The sequence below is a fragment of the Urocampus carinirostris genome, chromosome 13 (assembly GCF_059441175.1).
Source record: "Urocampus carinirostris isolate Australia breed hairy pipefish chromosome 13, RoL_Ucar_1.0, whole genome shotgun sequence".
Lineage (NCBI taxonomy): Eukaryota > Metazoa > Chordata > Actinopteri > Syngnathiformes > Syngnathidae > Urocampus > Urocampus carinirostris.
Window position 1 is genome coordinate 10,850,135 of NC_142361.1, and position 12,517 is coordinate 10,862,651.

Consider the following 12,517-nt stretch of genomic DNA (forward strand, 5'->3'; position numbering starts at 1 on the left):
TTGCTTTCATTTTGAGACACTTTCAATATCCTTTCTTTGCCAACCCGAACAAAGTTTGTTCCTCTGTGTATTTAATATTCTAAAAAGGGTTTGATTATACAAGTGTTTGTGTTCTAATGCACCTACATTTGTCCGAAAAGCTCACGTGAAACATGATCAAATTGCTTAAGAATTTAGCTGTGAGGTCAATTTCCTGTCTTTGGGATCTGCAGATTTAACTGTGAGAGAGCAGAAACAGGGGTAAAGAGAAAGAGATGGGGGGACGAAGTGGTGTGGGTTGAATAGAGTGTGTGTTGGGGTGGAGGGGTGACCTATGAGAAAAACAGAACTTACTGTTTTTCTTCCAACTGATTCCATATGATAGACTGATTGCCTGCACAGCCAAGAGAGAGCGAGGGAGAAAGAAAGGACCACCAAACCATGGGAAATTCAAAAAGCAAAATGCACAAAACATAACCCCGTGACCTCTGCGTTTTCCACTCGCACACGGTTGAAAGCTTGTTGAAAAAAGAAAGAAAAATGGGGAAAAAAAAGGAGTGAACAGACTAGAGGCAATTGTGCAAATTGCTTATCTTCACATTTCAAGGGCCAATTATGGCTGGGCAAACAGTTTATATACACCAGTGAGTGAACTGAGCTTTTCCACACATTAATGCCCATTATTGGTTCTACCACCAAAAGCAAATGTAATATTTAATACAACAACGACGACTAATAAACTAAAAAAAACAAAAAAAAACAAAAAAAAAACCCACACACCGACAATTAATATATCTTGGTGCACTCCGCAGTCCTGGTGGGGCAAGAAGCTAATCTATTTGTTTTTGTCTTTATTAATGACTCCTCTACTGGAGAACAAAATCAAATAATTAAAGCCCTGCCCGGAGCAGCAAAGTCATTATGTTCGCTGACGTTCTGTTTGTGTGTTTCGCGTTTATGACACGATAGGTGTGGATCGCCTAGCAACCAGTTTCTTAATGAGGAGAGCAATTAAAGAGGTTGAGCCCTCGCCTCCATGTTCCCCTACTCTCTAGGGACCCCCCCTGTACTGTGTGTATGTCAATGTATTAGTGTGTGTGTGTGTGTGTATGTGTTCTTTACAGGTTAACCCAACCCAAGCTTTTTTCTTCTCCTCACCACACTCTTCAAAGCAGCAGAGTGACACGCTGTAAAAGCCAGAAAAGAAGCGACTGTCAACCGCGCAGTTGAACATGTCTTTTGTCTAATAACTTTAACACACCCGCGTGATTCTTGAATGTGTGTGTCTGTGGGTTTTCTACTTCAAAACACTCCCCACCCCCTTTAATCTCTACTTCCGCTGTTCCTATAAAATGCGTCAGAAAACGACTGCTCGCTTTGTCGGATATCCTGCATGTCCAGAAAGGCCCTGACACTCGTGGGCAGGATGTTTTAGATGTATTTTTTGATGAAAACACATTCTTGCTTAAAGATGAGGAGCCTGAGACATGTGGCTGGCACAGGGAGCATCAGTTTCCCTCTCTGTCTGCATGTCTTGCGTTGATCGAAGTGCTGCCCTCTATTGGCTCAAAGCCGCATAGCTTTCATCTAAATGTAACATTGAGCAGTGGTTCTCTACTTGTTTGACTCCAGAACACACACACACTCAAACCCTAATTACAAGCAGTGACCCAAATCAAGACGAAAAAAAATCCACTTCTAGAATATATATTGAATGAAAAAAAACAACAGCAGAAAACCCCAGCAAAAACAAAACAAGTTGTTATCATTCTTTCATTGCTCAATTAGCTGTGCTTTCAATGAAATCCAAATTGCTTTCATTCAGTGGCTTTCTATTCAGAATAATAAACTACCCATCTAGTATATTTTCCGCTGTATATTACTTTTTGAGTGGCATCCATGACTTTGGTTCATATCCTACCATCACGCATATTTGCCTTGTTTAAAATGTACTCCTTAAAATCTGAACAGAATATCCTTTGTCGGGGCATATTATTCTAATCCAACAATTCTTTTACTGTCAAATTCTTTACTGTTCTTCGTTTGGCAATGTTTAGCATTTATAAACAAACATTATGTATTTTTCCTAGGAGTGAAATGGTGAGTGTAGAACTCACATTTGCCGTGAATTATTATCAAAAGTTAAAGAGTTGAACTGACCATCAGTTATTTTTCTATTTTCTTAGCATTATTTTGCCAAGGCAAATGTCCGCAACCTACTTGAAATGGGTCCGCAATCCAATTTTGGGCCCCAACCCACCAGTTGGGAAACACTGAACTTGAGGCTATGTGGTCCCCACTCTTTTTTTTTAGCATAATTTCAACTCAATATCATGGACCATTGAAACTGCTTGCAAAAATATAAATTTACAACTTAACTCCATACACAAAAATGGTTCCCTTCAGTAATTCACAAATACTGTTGTGATTATGTTTCTCTTTATTGCTGCAATTTACGACCATTAAAACGAGTAGTCGAATTATCAGATAATTTTTTTTTTAAACTTAGCATGAAATTGATATAAGTATGTGGAAAATGATAATAAACAAAAGTGGGAATGAAAAAAAACATTTCATCCAAAATACTGTGGAATTATAATAGATACAAAAACACTATCTAGAACCAATTAGGCACAGCGCTCTGTGAGTACACATAATTCCACAAATAAACCTCCATTTTTAGGGAAAAGCAAATAAGTTAAAGTCAAGTTAATATTTTGTTATCCTGGTAAACCAAGAACAGGCTCATTAGCAGCAGTAAAACAGTAAATAAAACAAATATTTTGCGCTTTTTGTGAAGTACATTCAGTGTTTAACTGCAACGTCTGTAAAAAAAAGAACATTTCACAACAGTTGAAATCAACAACTGAGGTTTGTCGTTTTAAACCTTTTAACAACCGACGTTTGCTCTTCGCACTGCATGCATTTGATTTCAAAACATGTCTGTCAGGCATTCTAGCATAAAGCTTCAGCTCTTTTATCAATAAAAATACACATACAAAATGTACGTACAATGTGTGTCATCAAAATTGTATTGCTTTAAAGATAACTTCAATCATACTAAGGCGAGTCAGACTCCGTCTCATTCAACTGTCCGAAGTGCTCTTTAAATGTTCGTGTGTCCCTAAGTTACTGCCCTGATACGCAGGTTCTGCTTTGCAAACATACTCATTTTATTTACGCTATGCAGGCTAAATTCCCCCAAACTTGAGAAGTTCTTGTACAAGACCTGATTTTGATGCAACCATTTTTGTTTATTTTAACACTTAAGAAACAGACTCTCTATTGCGCACGAACAATTTTCAGCAGAGATTAAATTCACTTAGAAATGCCTCACTATGTTAGAAAAACGTATCGGGTGAAATAGTCAACAATGAAATTTATTGACCTGCATTTTTTATCGATCAACAATGAAGATTTATCATTGCAGACCAATTTCCGTTTTATTTTTAAACTTAACCTTTTTAATAAACATTCTCCCACCAGATTGCTACATTAATTCTCAAACTGAATAATATTGCTAGGATTTTGAGTTTCTCATGTCAGTTAGAGGCACTGATTCTTTTTGGACTACTGTGACAAAAATCTGACGGAGATCCAAAAATATTTCGCAATCACTGCCAAAACATTTGAAGCGCCCCCCACGATGGGGCAAAATATTGCCAATAATTAATCTCGCGGACACAATCTGGACCTATGGAGGAGGTGCAGGTCTATGAATGTTTTGGTGCTAGTCCAAACCGGGACGAGTGGGGCCTTGGCGGAGGTCCTGTGTGCTTTGAGTACCATTCTAGATATTCCCTGCTTGTGTTTGCCCTGTCACACAGATATTATGCATTCAAAAACAATTGTGCTTTGCAGTTGCCTGCCACTCAAACATATATAGATTCAGAGTTAAAGATGCATAAACACGCTCACAAATAATATTTTACACACACACATGGCAATGTCATCACAACAGACACACAACCACACACAGAGCCACACATGTGCCGTAGCTCACCATTATAGAGCCCCAGACAATATACGAGACTCAGCATAGAGCCTGCAGCGCCTGCCTCATTTGCATGCCAAGTGGCTGTAATGCTGTTAGGGTTTATGCAATAAAGACAAGTGAATCCAGACTGCTGGGCCTAAGAGGAAGAAAGAGAGCGAGAGAAGATGGAGAGATACAAGAAGAGGAGAGGCAGAGAGAGGTTGAGAGGCAGGGGGATGGAGAGAAAGAGAGAGAAAGTGAGCGAGAGACAGTCAAAGGGAACAGATGGCCCAGGGAGAGGTAAAAGGTATAATCCCATCAGCTGCACTATCAACCGACCATCTGGACATCCCACAGCACGATTACAACACATTTCAGCAGGCAGAACAAAGGACGGCTTCACGGGGCTACATCAGACCTGTTTGAGTGTCACAATACCGGAGGCACGACCTCCCAGGCTCAGATCCCGGATCGGTCCGGACGTCCTCGCATCCACAAATCAGGTTGCAGAAGGGTCCGAGTGAAGACTTTAATTAATAATAGATTTGAGGCGAGAGGGGCAAATGAAACAGGTGCATTTCCTGCGCTGGAACCTAAAGTTTCCGCTTATGAAGCCTCTCGTTTTCTGGCACTGGGCAAGGGCGGTTGTGGAGGGGGTGTATTGAGGGTGTCTGTCATCAGATCGCCTGCGCTGACTGTGTAATCCACTTTGCCACGGTCCCCATTCAGCACATGCTCCCTGTTCTGCCTGTGCATTGAGACGTATGCAAATGTGCAAAAAGGGGAGGGGGTCCACCACGCCGGACGCCGTCGTTCCCGAGGCCGCTCTGTGCACATGGGCGGCGGCGAAAGGTGCGTTAGGCTGCAGCTGCCCCCGAACAGTCACAGTCACCATCACGCCCTCCCTCCACATCCTCTTCCTCCTCCACGCTTGCTCTCATTCCCAAAGTCAATTTGTTTACAGTAATTTTGAAGGGTGAATTATTTGCTGTAATCGTCCGCACTGATGAAGGTCAGGCCCTCCGAGGGGGGCCCTGGCGTGCCCGCCGAGGCTCGGTCCTCTTTCAGACGCCGCGCTTGGCAATTAAGGAAAGCAAATGTCACTCCTCCAGGCCTCACAAATGAAAATCTGTACGAGGTGATTAGCATGGAGTCAACAGCGCCTGTTAAAGTCGGGATTCCCTGTAGTACTGCTTGTGTGCGTGCACTTTATGGGCCGGGAGAGACGGCAAACATGACCCGGACAGGGCCCAACAGCAAGGCAAACAAAGGGAGATGTCTTGTCGGAGACGATCCATACAACCGGGGGCCGACTGTGATTTACTCACTGGGATGGAAAGGATAATAGAGGTTTAGGAGGCAGGGAAGAAAAAGAAAAAGGAGCCCGCCGGAAGAGTGACGAAAGGCAGGCGCAATTCATTGTATATTCAAAGATATTGACGGGAATAGATTAAATCGGATGCGGCTGCTTTATGGATAGCTGTCACGCTGTTTCTGCGGTAAACACGGTTTTGTGCCGAGCGCCATATTAAGGTAATGCATCAAATGACAGCGGAAGTGAGGTGCCAGATCACTCAAATTAGATTATAATAACAAGCGCGACGGTTGATGTATGGCACGGCCGTGTCGCCTGAGCCACGCCAGATGAAAAGCATTGTAATAATAAACAATAAGAAATGGATTGAATCGATCACCAAAACAAAGGGTGGCGGCGGAGGAAAGCCCAGGCATGAATTATTCACGAGCTCGTCGGACGTTATGAAACCCAAAACTGCGCCGACTGCGCAGAACAAAAGGCAATGAAACAAGGTGAAGATGCAAAGCTTGAGGTTGTCATCCCCACTTTGCCGGCCTCTGTTCTCTGCAAATTTATGACGCGCCCTCCAACTTTTAAATCTTTACTGTACGCGCCAGCGAGCGCCTGATCAATTCAAATGCCTGTATTTGCACTGACACGTCGTTTGCAACATCAAATCATTTCCCTGGTGCGCCCGGCGTTTAGCCTTTGTGAAGCCAACCATTTGAAGGGTCTGCTTAACTACACCACTCCAGCACGCTGATAAATGATTCTGATTCTGCTGCCTTAAAGGACAAATCCATCATTTGTTCTGTCCTCCCCCATCAATGTTCTTCACTGGGGTGGGAGGGAATTGCCATGATGTTGCAATTAACACGTTACTGAGAATCATTGTAATTTTAAGAAATTATTACTTTGCTAAGTGGTCTTGATGCCTTTTATTTATAGGTTTCAATTAATTACGTATATTGAAGGCTATTTGTTTTTTGGATAAATCAAATGTCATGCAAAGGGTGCACAGGTTTCACAAGACCCTGACTGAATAAAATAGCCGGGAACAGGGCGTAGTCTTTGATAACCATACCAAATTCAGATATGTTGTGTTATTTAATATTATTTTTATTACGTAAAATAAGTAAATAAATTATAATTTTACTATCAGTGCTACTAACCAACATAAACTTAACATTACAGACAATTTTTCTAAAGATTATTTTTTATATTTAAGCGATGGCATGAGGTAAGAAATAGAGGAAGTTAAGGCTCAAACTCGAAACACAGTGATTAAATTGAATTAATTTCAGTCATTTCAGATTATTTTTTTTTTTTTAAATATTTTTTGTTATTTTTTAAATGTTGAATATACACTTAACATTATAGCTAATCTTGGTAAATAATATTTCCATCTTCAAACGTCCAGAATGGGATGATATCAAAAAGTTATTTTTAGTCTACAAAATTAGACAATATAAACATTTGTTGTATTCAGTGTGGTGGTGACAAAATGCTCTAATGTTGTTAAAAAACATATCTGATAATGAAAGCTGCATTTTCACAAAAAGCCCTATATTTTTGTGATTTCTGCTTTTTCGTAAAAATGTATGTCCTTCATTCTTTAGATATTTTTAATAAAGTGTTTCTGTTCCACAAAGTCCAAAAAGATTTTTTTTTTTTTATTTTTTACTAAAAACAGTCTTTTAAAGATGCAATTTCAGTAAAGTACTTGCAACAACATTTCGTTAATTTTCATTTGAGACAATGTTCTCAGCCGCTGCAGTACGTAAATAGACTTAGCGGGAAATTTTACATTATTTAGCAACTTTTAGCAGTAAAATAAACTTCATTAATTGAACATTATATATATATATATATATATATATATATATATATATATATATATATATATATATATATATATATATATATATATATATATATATATATATATATATATATATATATATATATATATATATATACATATCTGAATAACAAGCAAAAGTATATGAAATTTCACATAAACGTACATTTTTCAAAAGCACTTGTGGGTCAATAAATTTGTTTTTTGCATGAGGCTCACCTACTTCCTGCAAAAGGTACTCCGAAAAAAACAGAAACTTTGTGAAGGCTAAGCAAAAAGAAAAGAAAAAGAATAAAAGGTGCATTTTGGTCACTTTAAGTTTCCTTAGTTTGTTTTCTTCCTAGTGTTTTGGAGCACTCTTTTTCGGTTGTACTACACAATACAGTGACATTGAGTGGTCAAATATTACACAGGGTATCTACAATATGTTACGTAATACATAGTTACATTTAAAGCCAACTATTAAGTAACACAATTTAGTTATTTCCAAAAGAAGGTCATCAGGGATATAACCTAGTAACATTTCATGGAAACTGTAGCAACACTAGGTGTGTTGTTCCGCAGGCTTCGAGATGTCAAAACCTCAGGTGCTGAATTTGCTTTTTTTCTTTGTCTTGGATAAGCAGCCACCCCGTGCATCAAGGCTATCAGCCCCAGCGAGGGATGGACCACTGGCGGAGCCACCGTCATCATCATAGGGGACAATTTTTTCGACGGCCTACAAGTGGTTTTTGGCACCATGCTGGTGTGGAGCGAGGTACGGCTCAAGAAACTTCTTCTCCCTGTTATTGCAAGAGGGCTCATTATTTCCATTTCCAATCCAGCTGATTACTCCCCACGCGATCCGCGTCCAGACTCCTCCTCGGCATATCCCCGGCGTGGTGGAAGTCACGCTGTCCTACAAGTCCAAGCAATTCTGCAAAGGTGCTCCCGGGAGATTTGTGTACACTGGTGAGTCCTGAGATATATTTTTTTCTTTTCCAGTCATCTCATCTTACTTGAGTTGGCCCGGCTCGGTAATGAACCGAAAGAGGCCTTGCCTTGGCTGGATGCAAAATGTGCAAGATCGGCACTGTTTTCAAGTAAAAGGCTGTTTGATGGTGGGGCTTGAAGTGCCGCAACCCGATCCCCGCCTGACCTTCTGCCGCGCAAGGTTGCTGCAGAGCTCTGTTAAACTCAAGCTGTCAAGATGACATGTTCTGCCGATTGTCTTTATCGGTATTCATACGAGGCTGATAGAGCTAATTGTGACAGTTGGGGGAGGTTATCAGGTATGAGATCAAGAGAATGTTGATATGCAAGCACTTACTGTACACATAAATTAAATTTACTGAAACTTTAAATGAACATACCCACAAAAAAAACAAAAAACAAAAAAAAAAACCTTTTTTTTTGCCTTGTAATAGTTTGCATCCACAAACTGGATAACCTGATGCTGGCAGTGACACAACTGGTGAGTGGTCTCAAGGCGTTTCAATGGTAGCTTCTGGAGCTGCTTGTGAAATGGAAGTATAGAGAGCAAGATTTTTGTTATAAAAAAGTCTTACACCGGAATTACTTTTTTAAAAGGTGCTTATATGAAGAGATACCATTGTACATAACAAGAAGAACAGGGTAAAAAGACATACGTCTTGAGTAATTGTCACACGCAAAAAAAAAAGTAAGGAGATTATCTGGGTTAACAGAAGAAGGTGGCCGTCTTATTTGTCATCATTGGCGAGGAGACAGAGGTCGCGGGGGTCAGGGCCTGTCTGACCCGGAAGCCTCTGTCTGTTGTGGCTATGATGGACAGAATCAAACAGGGGTGCGTCAAGGCACTTTCACTTCGCCACCCCCAGCAACCCTTGGGCCTCAAGCGCAACCCTGGCCTTGAGCGCAGCAGAATTGCAAAGTGGGGGCCGCCGCCCCCTCAGCCAGATCCCTCCATCCTGGGGCAGCTGTTTCTCATCAAAACCCTTCCCTACCAGCTCCAAACCCCCCTCCCAACCCCTCACCTCCTTCAGCCATGCGTCCCCTTCTCCTCCAAGCGTGCAGTCTGGCCCAGCTCTCCTGCATTTAACCTCCCTAGCAGGAGCAGAGCAAAGGCCAACAAGGCACCGGGATAATGAAACAGGAGTATAGTGTGCCCGCGATAGTGCGAGCGTGCCTGCTTGCCTGGGAATGTACGAGAGGATTGTGTGCGCGCGCGTGTGTACATGTGTTACCGCGCAGCCTTGAGAAGGTATATAAGTTAAGACATTAATGGCTTCTATAGCGCCCCGGTGAAAGTGGCAGGTCCCTTAAGAACAGACCCCATTAGTCACAGAGGCTAAGCGGATTGGGATGATTACCATCAGGTTTTACTGAGGAAACGTGTCCCCCTTTCTCTATCTTTGTTGATTTTCTTCTCTTCTCCCCCTTATTCTTCCTCCATCTTGCCTCAGTACTTACTCACTTCCAGTTAGTACAAGGATACAATTGCCCCAGGAGGCAACGAAGGAACAATTGATTAGTGAATTAAAAGCGAAAGTCACCAATGAACACTGCCTGCCGTGGCCACACAGTTGAAAGATTGACACTGGTGAACGACTGCTTGATTTTTCACAGACTCCTCTAATTGTTGGGGATCCACAAACCGCAGATGGGACTTTTTGTGAATGTGCATAATAAAAGTGGAGACAGCAAAGATTAAGGTTTTTCATGCGATCGTTTCCAAGTCGGCTCTTTTGGGGCAGCCTCCCTAATTGTACAAATGTAAGTCACCCAACTCAAAGAAATTACCACAAGTTACCCTGAGTCAAATGGAATAGCGGATGTGGCACATCCTGGCTCGGGTTATTAGGCTGAAAACTACTTCCAAAACTCACAATCCATTCTCTGAAAGAGAGCACCCCACTGTTTTGAATGGTCCTGCTGGCATTTCCTCTCGGACGTTTTTAATGCTAACGAGACAGACAGACAAGAGGGATAAAAGTTCACTAGTTCGCACTTGCCGGTGTCTTGGGAGAGCTCATCTATATATATATATATATATATATATATATATATATATATATATATATATATATATATATATATATATATATATATATATATATATATATATTTTTTTTTTTTTTTAAAGAAAAGTCCTACAGTCTAGTTTACAGTCCATCACGTTTACCTTTCAGGAAAGTGTTGTCCCTTCAGAGCTTGCCAGCTTGTCCTCTGTCTAATCCATGTATCGGTTATCCATTGGTCAGGACAGGCCCGTTAGAACTGACTGTCAGCAAGGTTGGAGAAAATCAAAAGGAGAAAGTCCAGGCTTGTACCTGCAGTCAATACTTTATTATGCTCTACCAAGCGCCACAAAGAGCACGGACTGACTTTTTTTTAGACACAAATTTCGACATTATTTGCAGATTTGTCATCTTTTTTTTTAAGATTAGTCACTGCACTGAATCAACTAGTGAATCATTAATAAAAACACCACAATACAATGTATCCAAATTAAATCTCTTAATTGCATCAGAGCGTTTGGTTTTCTATCACAGAGCGACTTTTCACAAAAGCTGCCCCTCCGGGGAGCAATGGCAGGGGTAATATGTAATATGGTTCTGCAAACAGTCCTAACACGCTCAGCCTCTATTTATCCTAATCAGTGACATCCACATAAGCAGGATTGCTTAAAATGAACCCCCTTCCGCGCCCTAGAAAACGCACATTTACCAGGACCCCATTTGTCATGGGTAAATTGAGGGTCAGTAAACTTCGCCTGCATCCTCCAGTGGGGATCCTGGACATGCATCATAACGTTAGGCGAGGATGATTGGCGAAGGCGAGCTGTCACACATTTGTCAGTGGGAAGGGAACATTATTTGCTAATTTCCCAAGCTGGGCACTGACAGGGTGCTTCGTCTTCAGACCTTTGGTGACCAATGTGGCTTCTGGGCCATTAGTACAAGTCAAGTGCTTTTTTTCCTTTTCTTTTCCCTCCCCTTTTCACTGTAAAGCGACGGTAATAAGAGGCGCGATCCGTTCGGCCTCACAAGCTGGCGGTGCACTGGTTGAAGGATTTTGGACGTGGATGCCCCATGCAGCGAACTGCTGGTGCCTTAGTTGAGGACAGACAGCCTTGAGGGCTGATGGATCACAAACTTTCCCAGTCAAGGTGACGTTATCGACTCCACTGCACCAAAATCTGACAAAATGGGTATGAGGCGGTCATTCATCAACATAAGGACAACAGGGTCATGTGTGCTTCACTCAATAGAAGTGGGGATCAGAAAATGTCAGTATGGTAAAGGATGGCTGGGCTAGATGTGTGGATGTCGAGGACAGAGGTTTTTTTTTTGTACTTTTCAAGTTATTGCCAAGTAGTGTTTCACAATAGGTAGTGTGAGCTTGTTTCAGTTAAGCACTAAATACCACTGACAACGCAAATTAACCCTGGCCCATTTTTCTACTTTATACAATCTCGGACACCCGCTCCATTTTTATATCTGATGAAGCCTCGCGCCATTGTGTATATCAGACTTATCCTGAAGACTCTACGCCCTGCCGACGCTTTGAAGTCCCAGATCCAGCGACTGATCAGATGTTGAAGTTTCCGTTTCATTTCCTGTGTTGCGAGGGTTGGGTTTGAAACCTCCGTCAGACACCACCCGGCGACGGGGTGGGGACAGCCACAAAGATAGGCCTCAATCAAAGGCATTGAGGAAGGTATGTAAACAAAAGCACTGGCCGAGCGGGTATGAGAAAAATGCTTAATTGCATTTACAGTATTAATAATATTATATAATCTGACCGGAGGCGATGAACTGCTGCCACCAGATCGGACTGAACAGGCATTTATAAAAAGTCATGGGCACAGCCAAATCGGTTGCAACCAGTTGGCACGGGCCTAGCAGCATGTGTCAAGCAGTGTTATCCAATCGCCATACCTGCCCGTCTCATTACAAGCGAGGTATTTCAGATTCAGATTCAGATTCAGATTCAGATCTACTTTATTGTCATTCTAGTACACGTGTATACAGAACGAAATGTCGATGGATCTGACTCCCACAGTCAGCTCCAGCTTGGCGGGAGTGGCGCGCACACAGACTGCCAAGCTAGACGGTGCAGGCGTTTGAAGGCCCTGTGAGCTCGCGTCGAGCACGACAAGGTCCCACAGAGGAAGGTCCTTGTGTCCAATTAAGGGGCTGACGTGACACGTGGCCGCACTCCCCCACTGTCAGCCAGCTTGTCAGGTAGGCTTTGAGAAGCACACTGCGAGCATTATTCCGCCGCGTGTTATCAGCAAGTGACCTGTGAAATCTGACTCCAGGAAATTGATTGAAATAAGTACTTGGCCGCATATCGCCCCTCCCGCCTCTCCTTTTTAATACATCTCAGTGCAAAATGCATTATGGGAGAAAAATGAAAGCATGGCTGTATGTTTTCTCCC

The 12,517-nt window shown here is 42.0% G+C and overlaps 1 protein-coding gene across 6 annotated transcripts in view; it reads left to right on the plus strand.

Moving 5' to 3' along the window:
* The window catches only part of ebf3b (EBF transcription factor 3b), a 135,245-nt gene that overhangs the window by 100,293 nt on the left and 22,435 nt on the right, over window positions 1-12,517 (plus strand). For 4 of the 6 annotated variants that reach the window (XM_088350639.1, XM_088350642.1, XM_088350640.1 and 1 more), the window contains exons 9-10: window positions 7,737-7,870; window positions 7,938-8,064. In XM_088350639.1, the coding sequence (XP_088206765.1) occupies window positions 7,737-7,870; window positions 7,938-8,064 (261 nt within the window). The remainder of the gene's footprint in view (window positions 1-7,736; window positions 7,871-7,937; window positions 8,065-12,517) is intronic. The other 2 variants (XM_088350641.1, XM_088350644.1) reach the window with 1 other exon arrangement.